The sequence below is a fragment of the Meriones unguiculatus genome, chromosome 7 (genome assembly GCF_030254825.1).
Source record: "Meriones unguiculatus strain TT.TT164.6M chromosome 7, Bangor_MerUng_6.1, whole genome shotgun sequence".
Lineage (NCBI taxonomy): Eukaryota > Metazoa > Chordata > Mammalia > Rodentia > Muridae > Meriones > Meriones unguiculatus.
In genome coordinates, this window is record NC_083355.1 from 20,482,356 (window position 1) to 20,502,136 (window position 19,781).

Sequence of the window (19,781 nt, forward strand, 5' to 3'; positions counted from 1 at the left end):
AGGACGCTAGGCACAGACCACAAAAAAAAAAAAAAAAAAAAAAAGTTTACATCCAATTCATGCTCCGTGTGGCCCTGAGCTTGATCTTAAAAGGCCAGAGTGGGTTTGTGGGTGAGGGAAAAGTAAAGGAAAGTAGAGCCGGGCACAGTCCGGGGACCTGATTCCTTTCCCCGGCTCACATTCCTCCCCTCCGCCCCAGTCCCGCTGCCGCGGCCTCCACCACCAAGGGGGGCCCTAGACTCCCGCTCCAACTATTCCAACCATCCTGAGCAGGGTGGGGCTCTCGGCTCTCGGGTCCCCCTCCGCTGCCCCTCCCGGGCTGGTCTCCCCTTCTGCCCCGGTCCCTCCCTTTCTGGGGTGGGGCCAGCCAATGGCCGACGTGACTCTGGGTTTGGCTCGGGAGCTGGGCAACTCGCGGATTCCCCGCCCCGCAGTTCTGGCCGGCGTCCCGGTGCGCACGGACGTGGCTCGAGTTTCCTCCGCTCCGGGCTGCGGCTCCCTTTCCCCTCTCTCGCTCCTCCTTCTCTCGGGGTCTCCCGCTCCAGTTCCACCCGGCCGGGGCTCCCCCCGCCGCAGCACGGCTCCGGGAAGCCATGGAGGATGTCACTCTCCATATCGTCGAGAGGCCGTATTCCGGATTCCCCGATGCCTCCTCCGAGGGCCCGGAGCCCACCCCGGGGGAGGCGCGGGCCGCCGAGGAGCCGTCGGGGACCGGCTCGGACGAGCTCATCAAGTCGGACCAGGTCAACGGCGTGCTGGTGCTGAGCCTCCTGGATAAGATCATCGGCGCCGTCGACCAGATCCAGCTGACCCAGGCCCAGCTGGAGGAGCGGCAGGCGGAGATGGAGGGCGCCGTGCAGAGCATCCAGGGCGAGCTGAGCAAGCTGGGCAAGGCGCACGCCACCACCAGCAACACCGTGAGCAAGCTGCTGGAGAAGGTGCGCAAGGTCAGCGTCAACGTGAAGACGGTACGCGGCAGCCTGGAGCGCCAGGCCGGCCAGATCAAGAAGCTGGAGGTCAACGAGGCGGAGCTGCTCAGGCGCCGCAACTTCAAAGTCATGATCTATCAGGTGAGACAGGGCGCCCGCGGCCCCGGCCCCGGGAGCTGAGGGGGGGATCCCCCCACCTCACCCCCGGCCGAGGCTCGTCTCTCCTGCCAGCCCGGCCTCGGTGAGAGGTGTCAGCTGGAGTGGGCTTCGGGGAGTGGCGGGGCTCTCGGGGGCACCCGGAGAGGCGCACCCCGCGTCACCCCACCTAGGCCCCACCCCGCGCTCTCTAACTCCTAGCGGGAGAGTTAGCGGGCTGGGCTTGGGAACGCTGGGCGCTCCCGGCTCGTCTCCGTTGAACGTCTTCGCACTCGGAGGGAGGTTTGGGGGCGGGGAGGGGATGGCCGAGGTCCCCGGTGGTCTTCGGGCGCCCCTCTGTAAGCAGACGCTGAAGCTGGGGCCCGGGGCCTGGGGCCTCCGGCGCTGAGGGCTCGATATAGCGGGTGATTCAAGGCTCAGGCACGCGGCGGCGGGGGCGCCGTGCAAGGGACACGACCGCCAGCCCCTTTCACCCTACCCCGCGCCCCCCGCGCCAGCCTCGGGCTGCCCACGCGCGTCCCCTTGCTGCTATCCGCCCCTGGCCTCCGGGCACTTTGGGGACACCCAGTCTCGAGGTGTGCGGGCGCCCTTGGCGCCTGCTGGGGCGGGCGTTAGAAGTGCAGAGTGGGGATAGTGGAGGGGGCGGGCTGGGCGCGGTGAATCACCCCTGCATCGCTGCGGGGGGCCGTGCCCCCGGAGGAGCGGTGAGGGGGCTGGTGGGCGGAGGCTGCCGCACTCAGGCTCCACCCGTTGCTTGCTTTCTACCTTTCTGGGTTCCTCCCGCCTGGATACAGCTGTGGCATCCTCACACCCCTAAAGCAGCTGGGAGTCTCAGTGTTGGTTTGCCCCATCCTTGACCCCGTTAAGAGTGAGTCTGAGCTGAGTGAGGAATTGGGGCTCTTGCCCTGGGAGGGAACGTGCGAGCCTTGGCCCCTCCTGTTTGGGCCTGGTTGTTGGGGTCATTTTATGCTCCTGATAAAAAGGGAAGAGGAGGTTTCCCATATGCCCCACCTTCAAGGACCTGTGTCAGGGAGCTGTGGTCACCAACTGCTCTGCGCCTTGCTTGATTGGGATGCTTCAGAGTAAGCAGGTGTGAGATGACGATCTTCACTTGGTTTTTCCCAAGTTCCCTTGGTTTTCCCAGGAGTCTGTGGGAGACCTGAGGAGACTTTCGTGGTAGGACAGCCCGAAACAGGATTGCTCCCGGCTCCTGCCTCTCCCTGCTGCTGAGCGGACTCTTTCAAGGGGCCTGTAAAAAGTTTTGCCTTGCTGATGCATACTGTCATTCCAGAGGCCAAGGCAGCCTGGGACACGTAAAACGACTGTGTCTAAATAGTAATAATAATAACAACAACAACAACAACAATAAAGTAGCTTTGCTTCTCCCAGTTATAGCACCCACTTGGTAGGAGAAAGCGTTTACTTAGAGCTGTGTCCACTCAGCTGTTGAGAGGCAGGAGGACTGGGACGATGCGGCCTTGTGAGACCCGTGTAGCCCTTGCAGGTGACATCTAGGGAAAGAGAACAGGACCTGGGACAATAAGCTAGCGCTCTCCTTCAAGACCTGTGCTTGTTACAAAGAACTTGGAGAGGTGACTTTCTCATTTTACCTCAGCCTGGAGGTAGGCCTCCCAGCCCTGGGGATGGGGATTTTTTTTTTTTTTTTTTTTTTTTTGAGAGAAAGGACAGGTATTGCATGGGTGGGAGACTGCTCTGCTGAGGTCTGAACCCCCTCTGTCCTGTTCTCTTCATCACTGGCACTTGACAGTGGTCACCATCTGAATAGTGGGGGGGTGGGGCACTCACCGTGTGGTTTTGACTACATCTGAACCAGTGGGAGAGGAGGGCAGAGTTGAGGAAGGGTGGCTTTGGGACTGGGACTACAGAGTTGGCTCCGTTATAAACAGCACTGAACGCTCTCCTGGAGAACCAGGCTCTCGTTCCTGGCACGCACATGATGGCTAACAACAATCTAACTCCAGTCCCAGGGGGTCTGACCCCCTCTTCTGCCTCTGCAGGGGCACTGCACACACGTGCTGCACAGACATGCACGCAGCGTAACACACGCACCTGCTTCCACTACCTGGGGTAGGGCTCAGGGTTGCACAGCTTCCCTGAGCTGCCCCACGGCTGTGCCCGGTGGGGGTGAGGGACTGGGGCCTCCGATGTTGGAGCAAGGACCTTTGGGTCTGCAAAGGTCCGCAGTCTGAGAAAAGAATGGGGTAAAAATAGCCATGTGTCTTGGCAGGCCTAATAGGGAAGACGGGGGCCGCAGAGTTTATGGGAAACTCAGGATAAGGAGATGGCCAGGCAGGAGAGAGCAAGAGAGGGGAGGGGAGGCTGGGGCTGGCTGGAAAGAGGCTCCCGGATGACAAAGGCTTTTAGAGGGGAAGCAGAAAGGAGAGTCTGTGTTCCCCACTGTAAGTGTGGGAGGCCATGATGCGGCACTGCAGGAGAAGGTGCCCAAGAGTCTGGAAGCCTCAGCAGTGGGATCAGGATGTCTGGCCACCCATGCCCTGTTTCCTGGGTAGGGGATACCTTGTACGGCCATACACAAAAGGGAGCAATTTGGCATCTCATTTTATCATACAGGGCTGCAGTTACCAGAAACAGCTAAAGAAGCAGAGCAGTGAGTTCTAGTGGTAACAGACCGCAGGCGTCTAGGAAGTCTGGGTAACTTGTGCGGATGGAGGCAGTTGCTCTGAAACGCTGTGCGACACCGGAGGGCTGAAATCCACACATCCACTTGTAACGGCGACGATTCCGATACTTTCAGGACTGGACTAGAATCTAGAAGGGGGAGAGAAAGTGGAAACAAATGCTTTCTGGAAGCTGTAATCTTTCCCGTCTCAAGCACGCTGGGCAAACTGATTCGCCCCATTCTATCTGCTCCAAGGGCTTGGGGAGAGGACCTAGAAGCATTGACGAGATTGGGTTTCTCACAGGCGTTAAAGGGGAGGACGGCATGGCTGGAATGAGGGCTTGCTGGCTTCTTCTCAAATCTTCACCAGCCTTTAATTCCTTCCTTCCTGCACTCCAAGTGAATCACAGATACCTTTCTCTAGAAGAACCCTAAACCTTTATCTAAAAATACTTTCTGCTTGTTGCTCTGGTCCCTTTTGCCCCTTGGCCTCATCACTGGGGAGTAAGTATGTCTTCTGTGTCATTTGTCCTACCTGCTAACTTTGGGCTGTTTTTCTTAGCCATGGAATCCAAAGTAGACAGGGAATTTTTCGGAGCATTCCCAGGACTAAAGGAAATCTTACTATCTGCCCACCTACCCCCATCAAATAAAAGTCAAAGTTAAAAAGATGAGATGAGGGCACAGAGCAGGCAACTGGCAGCAAGCAGGGACGGGATATTATGCTAAGCAGCCGCCTCAGAGAGTGAATTTCACCATCCTGTCTCTGGAGCCCCCTGAGCTAGATGATAACCAGCTTCATCCTCTCCACTGTGTCTCTTAGGAAGCTGGGGCCCAGTCAGGGGAAGTTACTTTGCTATTGTCACTTAAGCGATGAGGGGTTGGTTTAAAACTGGGCCCAGCTGAATATGGTGGCGCCCGGCTGGACTCCAAGCTCTCGGGAGGCCACGGAAGCAGGATTGTGGTTTTGAGATCAGCCTGTGCTACTTAGGGAGACCCTCTCAGAACAACCCCCACCACCCCAAAGGAGCAAACAACAGGGGATAGGAATCTAGCTTTACTGGTAGAATGCTTGCTTGGCATGCTGCCGCCGAGGACTCCATCTCTAGCACCTGGCTAGAGTGGGCGGTGCATGCCTAGAATCTCAGCACTCGGGAGGTAGAGGCAGGAGGATTAGTAGCCAGTTTGAGGCCAACATGAGCTGCATGAGACACAGACTCAACAAGGCCAGACCTCTCAAACTAGGCCAGAACCTTGGGTACGTTGCTCCTTCCTGGAATGCTCTGTGATATGTGAGTGCACATGCGTGCAGACACGTGTGCTGTGTTGTCTACAAGTGGCCAACGGTGGAATATTGATGGCCATTAGCTGCTCCAGCTCCTGAGTGCTGAAACAGAAGCAAAGCCATCCAACCACATGAGAGTAGGAGGCGGTGCCTGGGCCAGCCGTGGGTATCCCTGGCTTGGGCTTCCATTCTAGGAGTCATTTTCCATCTCCCTGCCACTTCGGTCTCTTCCCTGTACTCCACAGGTTGGGGCCTGTTGCTGCTATGGAGTTCTATGCACACATGCCTTACTGAACATCGCTGTTATCTGAGTCTGCTGTTCCCTTAACGCCCCTCTCCTGAGTTCTGACTGCCCAAAGCGAGAGTGTGAGCTTAGCTCTCGAGGGGGCCAGAAGCTGTCAGCGGCAACCTGTGGGCCCACCTTTCCTGAAGACGGCTTGTTTCTAGATTCTGCTTTCTCTGTGTTACAGTGTCTGCTATCCTAAGCCCTGGACAACAAGGGAGGCAGGAGGTAGAAACTTGGCCAAAGGGAAGTAGCCAGCGTGTCCCTCTTCTGCGCCTGCCCCTTTTCTTATCCAGGGTGGCACCCATGCCTGCTCACTCCGCCTCAGGGCATAACAAGAAGGGAGCGTGTGTCTCTTCCACTCAGTGGAGCCTCCCTGTTAGAATTTACCAACTGGTCTCAGAACATTCCTTCTCCATGCCTGGCAGCCCCTCTCCCCTTTCTCTCCAGCCCCTCAGTAGCCATGGCCATCTCACACAGACGCTGCAAGTCTTCTCACTGTGGAGGCCCAGTGAGAGGACTGAGGAACATTCTGGAGGACAGGAAGGAGGTGGATGGGGGCTCAGTGGAAGCTCTGTTTATTAATTCATGGGCTTGGGTTCCTCCCACCCTTTCTGGCTCTAGGGCCTTCCGAAAGAGGCATTTCAAATGTGGTTTCGGCACACCCTAATCCATGGGGGGGGGGCTTTCCCTCTTCAACCAGACCCCACTCTGCATGTTACAGAGGCCTCTTTCTGTCAATCTCCCCGCACCCATCCCAAGTGCCATTTAAACCCCCTTTTCCTCGTCTTAGCCCAAGAAGAAGCCGAATGCACCCCCTGGGCCGGCCACACCCAAGATCGTGCCTCTTGACCTTCTGCCTGAGACTGAGCCCTTTCACCTGAAGCCTGAGACAGTGCCTGACCGCCCAGCCTTTGAGCAGATGCCCAGCCCACTGCCCTATTACCCAGAGCCTGGGCCCAGACCCACCCAAGAGGAGCCAGCGGCTGGTGGGAGTATCTAGGATTTCCTGGGATGAGGGGCCCAGGGTGTCCCTCCCGGCTCCCATCAGCTCATCGTTTGATGGAAGTCAGTGCCTTAATGGCCTCTTCTTTCGAGCTGTTGTCCATTACGGGCTGGCAATGGGTGTTGGGAAAATGCTTGGATGGTGCAGTGCTCAGGCAAATGTGGTGTGTGCCTTGTGGGTGGGGAGCAAAAAGAGGGTCCTCCCTCCCTTCCTTGGGTAGTGGTGGGGATGTTTTGTTCTCCCTGAGCCTCGCGCATGTTAAGCAAATGCTCAACCGCAGAACCATATCCCTTAATTTCTTTTTAAACTGTAGCTCTCCCTGCACCCAGGCTTCAGCTGCACCCAAAGGCTACATTGCATGAAGCTGCATGAAACTGGGCGTGTCTTCTGAGTCTTCTTTTTCCCTACCCCCTCACTCCCTACCCCTCAGGGACAGACTGGTTGGCTCAAAGCCTCTTTGGAGGGGGGCCTTCATGAGGCCCAGGCCTGGGAGTTGTTCTGTGCCCTCTTCACCCACTCCCCGAAGCTGAGGAAAACATTTACACTTACTTTTTTTTTTTTTTTTCATTTTCTTTTAGAAAATGTTTTGCCAAGGGATCCCTTATGTTTGCCAGGTCCTGCCTTGGGTGGGGCACCCCAAAGCTGCCAGCTCAGAGAGGCCCAAAGGGAGGACATTTTAGCTGACTCCACTGCACAAGGCTTCTCGACTTCTCTCTGTATTTCTTCCTCCACGATCATTTCCCTAAGGGGACCCTTGTACATTTTTTTTTTCCATTTACCTCCTCATGAAAATTTAATACTATAGATATACTGTGTGATCATTTATGTACGGAAGCTCTTTGGAGCACCGCAAACCATTCTGCCACCTTCTGGGAGGCAATTTTTGTCCTCTCAGGAACAATGCTATCCCTGCCGAGAAAGCGTGCTATACAAGAGAGCACCTTTCTGTTGGGCACACGCCTGTAATCCCAGCACTCAGGGAGGCAGAGGTAGGGGGATCTCTGTGAGTTCGAGGCAAGCCTGGTCTACAAAGTGAGTCCAGGACAGCCAAGGCTACACAGAGAAACCCTGTCTCGAAAAACTGAAGGGGGCAGAGGAGAAAGAAAGCACCTTTCTGCCTTTGATGTTTCATCTCCTGAAGCAGAGGTCCTGGGCTTTTAGGACACCCCCTTCACTTCTTCCTCATGATTCATCTTTTGCTCCATGATGCATCCTCTTCTAATAAGCTCTCTAAGCAGATCTTAGGTCCCAGAAACATCTCCACCAGCTGTAGACAGAACTGGTTAGAACCAAGCTGAGAGAGACTCTTAACCACAGCTGGATAATACTTGTCCTCCTCATATGAAATGCCAAGGGCATAATGGGCATTCAATTAGAGTATATATATATATTCTTTTCAGAGACCTTGTGCTTGCTAGGCAAGTGCTTGTGTGTGTGTGTGTGTGTGTGTGTAACAGCCCTGGCTGTCCCTGGAACTTCCTCTGTAGACCAGACTGGCATCGAACTCACAGAGATGCACTTACCTCTGCCTCCTGTGTGCTGGGATTAAAGGTGTGTGCTACCATGCCCAGAGATTCTAATCTTACAGTGACCTTTCTAAACCAGGTCTTACTTTCTGCAGCAGGACTGGGAGGTGAAGTGTAAGAGGTAGGAACTTCCCTTAGGGCCTCTCTGGCGATATCCCGGACTGGTGCCTTCCTGGCTTGGGGAGCTGTGTGTGCTTGGCAGGGGCTGGAGGAGCTGTGTATGCTTTTGTTCAGACCTGGTCATTAAAGGTAACTCTGGAAACCAAGCCTGTTGGGAGTGGTGGTTTTGTTTAATAAAAAACGGGAAAGCAGAACAATCAGAACCCTTCCTTCTTGCTTTCCGAGAGGCCCCGTCCATTGCCCTAATCACTCTGCCAGGGGAAGAGGAGTAAGACAAAGGTGCCTTGGCCTGGGTGCCCAGAGTAGGGGAGGTGCTTTTGGACTGTGTTGTTGGCTGTTGTAGCAACAAGCAGACTGGGTGGGCCCAAGACAGCACTCCAAGCCTGTGAGTCATGAGGGAAGCCTGCCTTGGAAATGGGGGTGGAAAAGAGAAATCCATTAACGGAGGGGGAGAGCTGACGGCAACGTGCCGTGCTCAGGGCCAGCCTACAGGACATAGTTCAGGGACTCGGGCCAAGCAGTTTCTTCCTTCCCTTCCACCCAGAAGATGGTGCCTCTGGTAGAAGCCATCACTCCAGGAAAAGCCCACCATGGCCTCTTTTTTAGAAAAGCCCAGGCATAAACTTCTCCTCCCTGAGACTGCTCCTGCTCGACACTGTAGGTGGAAGAAGCCCGTGGTGTTCTCCTCAGCCTTATTTTCTCAGCCCAGATAGCAAAGACCTTTACCTAGGAAGCTAGAGGAGCTGGCGCTGTGGTGCATATCTGTAATCCCAGCACCCTGGGAGGCAGAGTCAGACTGCTCTCTTGTGAGTTCAAGGCCAGCCGGGTCTACAAAATGAGTCCAGGACAGTCGAGGCTACACAGAAAAACCCTGTCTTGAAAAGCCAAACAGAAATAACAACCACACACACACACACAAACTCAACAACAACAACAAAGAAAGATAGAAAGCTAGAGACCAGAGAAACCAGCTAGCTTTATTTTCAGGGGTTGAGACAGAACCAGGGGAGAGTCATGGGGGTGGGAGTGGGACAGGGATTTGTCCTCCCGGAGTTGAGACTGTTTTACGACTATTCCGTATTCCATCTGCACAGCTGGACTTTAGTAAAAGAGTGTGGTGTGTGTGTGCTCTTTCCCACCCAGCCCTGGTTGGCCTCAAATTCACAGAGATCCACCTGCCTCTGCCTCCAGAGTGCTGGGATTAAAGACTTGCACTACCAAGGCTGACCCAAGAGATTTGTTTTGTTTTGTTTTTGTTCTTTTTTTAATATGGTACTACACGTGAATCTGGGCTGAGATGCACCTTTGGGAGTACTAAGATGATGTGTGTGTAAACCCTAACGATGTCAGTCCAGATATAAGTCTCCAGGTGCAGGCAGAATGACTGCAAGACACTCGGGGGGTACCACTGAAGCCAGGAGAATGCTGGGAGAGGCTAGGACCTTCCTACACTCAGTATAAGAAAAACATTCATTCCTTCAATGCCTTGGTGAATAAGAGGCCGAGGGATGACACATGTCATAGGATTCCAGGGATAATATTAAGCCCCACTTGTGGCAGTTGGAGACTACAAATCCCAGCATGCCTTGTGCTCAGGCTACCTTGCCTGCTGGGAGGTGTAGTAGTGTAATAGATAGCATGGGGTGGCTTGGTGCCCATAGTGCTAATGCCCAGTTGGGAGACGAGATGGAGACAGCATTCCCTTTTTGTCCCTGCTAATGTTATTGACAAGGAGGGAAGGAAGCTGGGAGGAGGTGTTCCTAGTTTCTAGTGTAAACCAGGAAATGCTAGGGGATGTGAATGGGAGGGAAGAGGAAGGGAATTGGGGTGGGGAAGGAATTTCTGTAGCAGGTGGTATAAAGATTTCATGTAGCCTATGAATATGTGCGTGTACTTTCTGTGAGACGGGTCGATTTATGTTGCCTCATTTTCTCAAGAGATGGGGTTTTCTTATAATTCTGGAAATGACCTTGAAAAAACATTTTAGAAAAAAAATGGCCCCCTCCCCCAATTGCTTGGACTTAAATACTTCAAAAGAGTCTCGGCCTTTTCAGGAACGCCACTTCTGTTCTGTGCTCACCCACGCCTACTCTTTGGTAGCAGTGTAGTAGGGGACCTAAAATGATGAAATGTTGATCCTCCCAAGTCAGGTTGAAAACCCTCCCCGCAGTCACGACCAGGACGGGTGCTAGGGTCTCTGAGAGGAAGAGGAGAGCTAAGCGTTGGCTTTGCGATCCAGGATTATTAGGCGGCCCAGGACGGGTTCACCACCCTCCCCACTCCTGGCTCTTTTAAGTTTTGGCCTGGGTAAGAAAGCAAGAGTAAAAACACAGTCGTTACCCACCTACCCCCGCTCATCCCAGGCCAGGGAAAACAGAACCAGAAGAAAAGTCCAGACTGGGAGAAAACAGGTCCTTGGAGTTCAGCCAACATCTTCCCTTTCCTCCATTAACTTACACGTGGGGGTTGGGGGGACGTCCACAGGAGGAGTCAAATAGCATGAGAAAGTCAAGGGCGGAAACCGGTCTGTGGGCCAAGCTCTCCTGGTTCAAGTCCTGAGAACACACTTCCTTGACCTTAGCTTAAAGTTAGTTACCCTACTCGGGCGGGGGTGGGGTGGGGGACCCCTTGGGATCCGCTGTGAGACCAACCCCCTAGCTCAGTCAACTTCTAAAACTCTCCTCAAGAGGCTTTCTGCCCCGTTTGGCGCAGCGTGTAAATCGGGGCGCCAGAGGGCGCTCTGCCATTTCCAAAGTTAAACTGTCTCTTCCGAAGTCACAGAGGCTTAAAGCTCTCAACGGGGGCAGCCACAGTGTGCGAGGGACTGAGGGTCCCGGAAGTTCGGCTTCTGACCCCGAAGCTCTGCTCTCTCCCAGTGCTGACTGTAACTACCATTCGACGCCCAGGTGGCGACCAGTTCCGTACCAGGCACGGGGGCGGGGGTGGGGGTGGGTCGCCACAGAGGTCCCCACGATCTCCCCAGCAAGCCGGGCGCCCCGCTCGGTTTCTCCCCGGGGTCCCCTCGCCCCGCCCTCTCCGGCGGCCTTTTCTCACCCCGCCTCTGCTCTCCTCTTAGGACGAAGTCAAGCTGCCGGCCAAACTGAGCGTCAGCAAGTCGCTGAAGGAGTCGGAGGCGCTGCCGGAGAAGGAGGGCGACGAGCTGGGCGAGGGCGAGCGGCCCGAGGAGGACGCCGCGATCGAGCTGTCGTCGGACGAGGCGGTGGAGGTGGAGGAGGTGATCGAGGAGTCCCGCGCCGAGCGCATCAAGCGCAGCGGCCTGCGGCGCGTCGACGACTTCAAGAAGGCCTTCTCCAAGGAGAAGATGGAGAAGACCAAGGTGCGCACGCGCGAGAACCTGGAGAAGACGCGCCTGAAGACCAAGGAGAACCTGGAGAAGACGCGCCACACGCTGGAGAAGCGCATGAACAAGCTGGGCACCCGCCTGGTGCCCGCCGAGCGGCGCGAGAAGCTCAAGACCTCGCGGGACAAGCTGCGCAAGTCCTTCACGCCCGACCACGTGGTGTACGCGCGCTCCAAGACCGCCGTCTACAAGGTGCCGCCCTTCACCTTCCACGTCAAGAAGATCCGCGAGGGCGAGGTGGAGGTGCTGAAGGCCACCGAGATGGTGGAGGTGGCGCCCGACGACGACGACGACGACGAGGCCGGCGCGGGGGAGGGGCGCGGCGGGGCCGCCGACCTGCTGCGCGGGAGCAGCCCCGACGTGCACACCCTGCTGGAGATCACCGAGGAGTCGGACGCCGTCCTGGTGGACAAGAGCGACAGCGACTGAGCGGGGGACCCTGGAGGCCTGCGCCTGATCCTGCCGCCCCCGCCCCGCTCCGCCCCGCCCACCTCCCTCATCTTTTCAAACTGTCTCTTTTGCATTCTCCTCGGGCCCCTGTCTGGTTGGGCTGTTTCTAAGCTGAAAACGCGTCCCCCGGAAGAGCACCCCCTCCAGAGCACAGCTTTAGACCGAGGGGAGGTGGTCTCCCGCCACGGACAAACGGCTCAGGCCCTGGTTGTCCTGGCCCAGGATTCTTTTCTCTGACCTTAGTTAGGCCCTGTTTGGGGGAGGGGGGATCTGCCTGCCCCTCGGTCTCCCCGCCACAGCTTCTTCCTACGCAGCTGCACCATCCTGCTTCCTGAGCTCTTTTCCCTTAGCTTCACCCCCGGGGAGACCCCCAAAGCCAAAATTTCTGCAAGAGGAAAGAGTGATTCTTTACAACCCTTGGTGGGGGCGGCCTTTTAGAGGGCCGGCTTGCTATCCCAACTCCCTGAGAGACTTGAGGCAGGAGACAGTGAGTTCAAAGCCAGCCTGAGTAATTTAGTGAGACCCTGTTTCAAAATAAGAAGAGATGGCTGGGGTGTATCGGTGATGGGACCCTTAGAAAGTGGTGGCCGATTCGGAGTACCCTGAAGAAAGAATGAGTGTAGGGAGACCTTTGCCCGCTGGAAGGCCTGAGGGTTCTGGGGGGAACCTAAGGCAGCAGGGTGCGGTGGAGGCTGAGTGTGACCCTGTCCCACCAAAGTAAGCAGGAGGCAATCGGTGCCTGGGAAAAGATGGTAGGCGTGTATGGGGAGGGGACATATTTACGATTGTACCAAATCTGCACCCAGGAGCACGTGAGTACGGCTTTGTGAAGAAGAGGGGGGGGGAGATAAGAGAAAGTTGAAAGGGGATAAGAAAGGAATGCCCCCATTAGCAGCACAAAGAAAGTCAAGAGCAGAATCCCGCTTTGGGAGGGGCTCGGGACGGCCGGACAATTTCCAGAACAGGCGGGCAACCAGTTCTAGAAAGTGTGCTGGGAGAAGAGGTAAGCCGCGCTCCTCCAGGGTCTGCGAACAGCCTGCTGGGTAGCCCTGTTTTCCAAGCCCAGAGAATTAGGGTTCCAGCAGGGGGCAGCAGCAAGCCGTGGAGAGCAGGCAGTTAGGCGAGAGGTGGGAGGGAGGGAGCAAGGTGCCAGGCGAGGGCGGAGAGTCCTCGCGGGAAGCTGGAGCAGCAGCGCCTGCTGACCTGCCCTTCCCCGCGACCTCCCAGCTGCTTCTAGCGTGGATCCTTCTCTAGCGTAAAACTGCAGAACTTTCCAAGGCCTCCCTAGGTTCCTTGCCTTTGGGGGCACCTTACCCGAAAGTTGAGGGGAAGGGAGGGTGCTGAGGCTTGATTCTAATAGGTGAGGTTTTCTTCTGAGGACATACTGGTTCTCCCCCCCCAACCCCCTTTTCTCTTCATTAAAGGCTGGTCAGGAGCAAAGACAAGGCTTCCCCCAAAGGATGGCCAGAGGCTACTTTCTTCTCCCCACCAGCTTATCTTCCCTGCTCTGCCTTTTAGAATTGCAGCTAATTGATATTGGGGGGGGGGGGTAGGGCGGGGTATAAAAACCACAAACCTTTTATACAATACAAAGCTTCGCTTTTTTATTTTATTTTTAATTTTCCTTTTTTTCCTTGGTTTCCTTCCCCCCTCAGAATGATTGGAGACATGCAAGCTGAGGAGGGCGGGAATGTAGGGTGAGGTCCCTTGGTGCTGATGGGCTGAAGTTGTGGGCGGATGCAGTTTCCTGTGGGGCTCTTCCTGAGGGGGCAGACCCTCGTGTTGCTGTGTTCTGGTGAGCAGCCGGACCAATAAACCTGCTTTTCTAAAAGGATTTGTGTAGGGTTATGTTGTCCAAAGCAGTTGCTGAGGGTGTTGCAGGGCTAAGGGAAACCAGGAGTGAAAAGGGGAAGAGAAGAGAGAAAAGGTACAGAGGGAAGGAAGGAGGGAGGAAACATTTTGGTATACATTTGCTCTGCTTCCTAGAGTGGGGCTGAGTGGATGAGGTTGATAACAGTAGCCAATGTATTGAACACTCTCTGCTGGGACACTTAATTGATCCGGTGGTACCCATCTGAGGTAGATTCTATCATTACTATCCCCTTCTCAGACATGCAGAGGAAACAGTGACATGTCTAAGGTCACACAGCAGGCAGGTGGCAAGACTGTCTGTCTCTACCAGCTGTTTAAGGGTTGCAGTCTGCGCTCTGGGTCCTTCGTAGATGTACTTCCGGGTGGACAAGGCCTTCATCCTCCAGGTGGTCCCCACCCCAATCATAGGCCTGGAAAAGGAGAGGCTGCCTCAGAGGACCTCGTGTGAGAGAAAGAACAGGAGTGTGTTTACACGCTAGCTGTACCCACACGCCAGTTGACATTCTCCAGCAACCCTGCGCCAAGCACCTATTTTGTCTCTGGCCACCTCTCCCCGGAGCAAGCGTACCCCGCCCACAAGTTATGAATTTCCCGAAACACTGGGCTTTTGTCATTTTGTGGGTTCTGCTTGTCTCAGAATCTCAGGGAGGGTGTCCCTTGCCAACGTAATGCCATTCCCGGGCTGTGCCCCACCCTCACGCTGTTACCTCAGACAGCTGAGCCCTCATGAGCTGTGCATAGATTGCTCTGGGCTTGTCTCCAGCAGCAGATTCCACGAGTCTAGAGTTCTAAGTCCTCCATAAAGAGTTGGCTTACCACCGAAAGAAGTGGACGCTGAGCTGTGCGCATGCCTTTAATCCCAGCGCTCAGGGAGGCAAAGGCAGGAGTATCTCTGTGAGATTGAGGCCTCCCTGGTCTATAAAGTGAGCCCAGGACAGCCAGGGCTACACAGAGAAACCCTGTCTTGAAAAACAAACAAAGAAAATAAAAGAAATAGGCACTGGTGCAGAAAATTCAGAGCCTTTCATGTTCCCATCTGCCAGGAGAGACAAACCCCAGCTCCCACTTCCTCGGGGAGGCACATTTGTGGCCGTGAAGCAGGGGAATGAATGATACCAGCAGCCCGGGTATAATCGGGCATGTCAAGATACCCAGCCATTTTCGATTTGTTCGCCCACCAGCTTTCCCTTCGTCTTCCATGAGCCCCTCTTTACCCCTTTTCATACTAGCAAGTCACTTCATGGTGGTGCTCACTTAGTTCCAGTCTGGACACTTCTTTTGGGAAGAGTTGTCCTGATTCTCTGACTAGCCACTTTCCTGGGTACCATGGCACCCCAGGGCATTCCTCCTGTACCTCCCAGGGTCCCCAAAGCTCTTCCAGAACCAGGATGACTCCTTTTCACTCTAATGAGACAGGCATGGCTGATCGTGGGCATCAGATTAAACATCCCATTGCCCACTGGTAGGAACAGATGGTATTCTGAGGTCCATACCCATTTGGTATCTTCCTCCAACAGGTCATGAACTTCCCTTCCTCACTGGAACTAATCCAGACAGTTACTCTGAGACAATCAAATAGGGTAATTGTCTGCCAAGGGATCCTGCTGATGTCACCGTGGACCTATGAAGCCCCTTTACAGCCTCAAATGGAGTTACCAGGCTTCTCCATGGCACCTTCCAAGTTCTTATTTCTCCTTTCTTAATGTTTGTGTGTGCACACGTGCTCCTATGTGTGTGTGTGTGTGTGTGTGTGTGTGTGTGTGTGTGTGTGTGTATGGAAGCTTCTGGTATCATACTTAGAAATCCCACATACCTGGAGACAGGGTTTCTCATTGGCTCGTAGCTCGCCAATCAGGCTAGCGCCCACTCCCCCCGCAGGGTTGGGATTTCAAATGGATGTCACTGTGTCGCCTGAAGATCACACTAATCATCTCTGACATCCCTTAGAACTTCACAGTAGCAAACCCCGGTTGAGCGATCAGATGAGTCTTCGAAATTCCTTGTCCTGCCAATGTTGTGAAACCCGTCTCTGAAAACAAACAGACAAAACGCTGCAGCTGAAAATATACGCAGAGGGGATTTCCATAACAGAAAACTCCCAGGCTGCAGAGTTGGCTCAGGAGTCAGGACAGCGCACGGCTCCTGCCTGGGACTTGAGCGTGGTTCCGAGCTTCTGTGTTGGGCGCCTCCCATCCACCTCTGACTTCAGCTGCGGTGGGGCCTCTAGCCTCCCAGGGCAGCTGCTCTCACGTGCATCTATCCAAACACAAACACGCACACACATTACGTACTAAAAACCAAGAAGTTGCTGCTCTTCCAGAGGGCATGGGTTCGACTCCCAGCACTTACACGGCAGCTCACAACCATCTGGGGCTCTTGTTCTAGGGAAACTGATGCCCTTTTCTGGTTTCTGAGGGTACCAGGGATGCACATGTATGCACGTGCATACATACATGCTGGCAAAACATGCTTATGCATGAAATAAAAATGAAAGAGATAAAATGAATGAGTAAGTAAGTCTCTAGGGAGAAAAAAACTCCCCTCAAGTAAATCCAGATGTAACTGATATGATACCAGGTTCTGATAAAATATAACCAGAAATACAGCCCTCCTGTTTCTTCTTCCTGTGTTGCAATGTACTAATCTGTAAATGACACACATGTTTGTGCGGCGGTGAAGATGATTGTCCGCAGCTGCAGGCTTATGGCCTAACAACTGAGCATCCCCAGGGACGGGTCTGCTTTCCAGACCCTTTTATCGAGAGTGCCAGGCATGATGCTTGTTGGCGCCTTTGGGCTTTCGGTGCCTCTGATGAAACAGTGATCACGTGATCACGTCTACCCCCCTCCCAGCCCCTTCCTCTCAACCTGAACTGTGGACTGAAGAGTGAAGGAGGCCAGGTGTGGTAGCACGTGGCTGTAATCTTAGCACTATGGAGGCAGAGACGGGAGGATCTCAAATTAGATCTTTGCCTGGACAACATGAGCAAGTTCAAGGCCAGCTTAAGCAACGTAATGAGAACTTTTCTTTTTCTTTCTTTCTTTCTTTCTTTCTTTCTCTCTCTCTCTCTCTCTCTCTCTCTCTCTCTTTCTCCTCCTCCTCTTCTTCTTTTTCTGTTGTTTGTTCTCGAGACAGGGTTTCTCCATGTAACAGCCTTGGCTGTCATGGAACTCGATTTGAGCAGACTGGCCTCAAATTCAGATATCCACCTCTGCCTTCCAAGTGCTGGGCTCACAGATGTATGCCACCACTGCCTGGCTAAGAACCTTTCTTTGTTTTTTGTTTTGTTTTGGTTTTTGGTTTTTTATTTTTTGAGATAGGGTTTCTCTGTGTAGCAGAGCCTGGCTGGCCTTAAACTCACAAGAGAAGCTTGCCTCTGCTTCCCAAGTGCTGGGATTAAGGGTATGTGCCACCACTGCCTGGCTCTGAGAACCTTTCTTAAGGAAAAAATAATTGAAATACTGGAGGTAAAGCTCAGTAATATGTTTTGTCTTGAATGACTAAGGAAGGCCCTACATTCATATGACAAAACCAAAACATACATACATACACACACACACACACACACACACACACACACACACACACACACACGGGGAGAGAGAGGATCATATGTAAGCCCAGCTCTTGGAAAGTAGAGCAGGAAGATCAAGAGCTCAGGGTCATTCTTGGCTACATAGTGAATTTGAGGCCAACCCAAGCTACAAAAAACTATATCTCAACACAGCATTCTAGAGAATCTCTGTGAGTTTGAGGCCAGTCTGGTCTACATAGAGAGTTATAGGACAGTTAGGGCAACATAGAGGAAACCTGTTTCACAAAATTAAAAAAAAAAATCCAAAACAAGGGGCTGGAGAGATGGCTCAGTGGTTAAGTGCACTGACTGCTCTTTCAGAGGACCTGGGTTCAATTCCCAGCACCACACGGCAGCTCACGCCTTTCTGTATCTCCAGTTCCAGGGGATCCGACACCTTCACAAAGACACACATGCAGGCAAAACACCAACACACACAAAGTAAAAATAAATAAAAATTTAAACCCAAACAAAAACAACCCCCCAACACACATGTACACAGGAACATACAGACACACAGACACACAGACAAGGGAATGAAAATCTGTGGATACAGCTCAGTTAGAGCATATATTTACAAGGCACTACATTCAGCCTCCCACCCCCGGCACTAAAGAAGAAGAAGAGAAAGAAGAGGAGGAGAAAGAAAGCATGAAGGAGGGTTGTTTGCCAAAAGGAAAAGGAGAAACTGAGTCAGTGATATCAACTGAAAGGGCAAGGAAGATATGCAGAGAAAGCAAGTGCTCTTTCTAAGTGATGTTTGTGGCTCCGTGTGAAGAGCCAGAGTCTAATGACAAGCTCCTCCCGCCCTTGATTTGAAAGGGTTTGCAATGAGTGGTAGAGACAGATGTTGGTGATAGCCCTAAAAGCCAGTACGAGCTGCAGCACACACCAAACGCTCAGACAGTGCTCCATGCCTGGCCTTCGGGGGGAATGCGGAAAACATAAAGAGTTGCTGTTGGAAACACAGGTGGCATTATGGCATTGGTGGCGTGCAGAAGGAGTAGCCTGTTGGGTGCTTTAGGTCACCATGCCTAAAAGTGTCTCCAGCGCCATTGCATCATTTCGTTGTTATTGTTGTTGTTCGTTTGTTTGTTTGTTTAAAAGTACAACCATTCCTTGCTGAAGTCCGCAGGCCATTTTCACACTGTGTGCGAGCCTCACGTAGTAAACCTACACAAACCGGGGGGGTCGCACGTCACCGGGAAGTAACAGTCTTAGGGGACCACCGGATGAGATCCATCAGGGACGGGAAGGTTGTCACGTGACACGGGACTGTGAGTGGCTAGTTTGAAGGGAAAAGGAGAGTTCCTGCTGGACAGCAGCCATGACAGGGTCACCGAGCACAGGCTGGGAAAGACTAGGAATGGGGCCTCTCCAGGGACTCTTACAGACATGACCGATGGACAAGCCTTCTCTGCCCTGATGACACTAATGGAACTCACTCTAACGGCTCTCAGGCTCTTTGTCTCGGTTTCAAATTCCACACTCCTGGCGGAGAGAATCTGATTAAGTCGGTGAACATTAATGCTCATTCTGGATTTAATAATCTATACAGGAGGATGGGACCTGTGTTATGTGTGTACGCGTTCCTGTGTTCAGGTGCACATGTGTGCAAAGGCTTGTGTGTACAGGCCAGGAGGCAACCTCTGGTGTCATTCCTGAGGAATTCTGGCCACCTTGTATTGTTTTCTTTTATATATATATATATATGTGTGTGTGTGTGTGTATTAATATATAATACTCATACATACATGTAATGTACTTGCTACCAAGAGCAAGCACAAGTGTTCATATATGTTGATTACATGCAAATGGTGAGATGAGGCAGGGTGGTTCCCTCAGGCAAAACAAACATCGGACAAAAAGGTAACAGAGAGACAGGACATTAATATAAAAGGCATCTTTATAAGTGAGGCGCGGTGGCACACGCCTGTAATCCCAGCACGCAGGGAGGCAGAGGCAGGCGGATCTCTGTGAGTTCAAGGCCTGCCCGGTCTACAAAGGGAGTCCAGGACAGCCAGGGATACACAGAGAAACCCTGTCTTGAAAACAAAACAAAACAAAAACAAGAAGACATCTTTATTTTTGTAGATCAGTTCTGGCCTCAAATTTACAGAGATGTGGCTGTCTCTGACTCTCAAGAGCACCACCATATCCAGCATTTATTTTTATTTATTTGTTTATTTTTTAGACAGGATTTCTTGTAGCCGAGGCTGGTTTCAAACTCACTAGGTAGCTGAAGATGACCAAAAATGTGTCCTGCCTCCCCAACCCAAGTGCTGGGATTACAGGCATATTCCACCATACCAAGCTGAGATATTGTTTTGTGGAAGAGGAAAACAAATGGGACACTTTACAGAAATGCTACAAGCCCCGGGAGGAAAGACATTTTTCTGTATTAAATGAAACTTAGCCGAAGAGAGGCCAATAAAAGTAGTTAGATTAGATGAACTGGCTGAAGGATGGAGTTAGGAAAAAAATAAATAAAAGGGCAAAATGTAGAATTAAAGACGATGGGCTGGGAGTGTGTGTGGCTCAGTGGTGGAGCATGTCCCCAACACACTAAAATCCATCA

General features: G+C 53.2%; 1 protein-coding gene across 1 annotated transcript; it reads left to right on the forward strand.

The window, feature by feature from the left end:
- Positions 1-411: 411 nt before the first annotated feature.
- On the forward strand, positions 412-13,588 carry Cavin1 (caveolae associated protein 1). Its single transcript, XM_021641200.2, has 2 exons — positions 412-1,070; positions 11,023-13,588. Exons 1-2 carry the CDS (start codon positions 594-596, stop codon positions 11,734-11,736), a joined length of 1,191 nt encoding a protein of 396 aa, XP_021496875.1. The 5' UTR covers positions 412-593; the 3' UTR covers positions 11,737-13,588.
- The last annotated feature ends 6,193 nt before the right edge of the window (positions 13,589-19,781 follow it).

What these genes read in the sequence shown, in the direction of transcription:
- Cavin1 (XM_021641200.2), top strand. Translation starts at nt 594, where the DNA reads ATGGAGGATGTCACTCTCCATATCGTCGAGAGGCCGTATTCCGGATTC. An exon ending in TCAAAGTCATGATCTATCAG is followed by an intron (nt 1,071 to 11,022) that starts GTGAGACAGGGC and finishes CTCTCCTCTTAG; the next exon opens with GACGAAGTCAAGCTGCCGGC.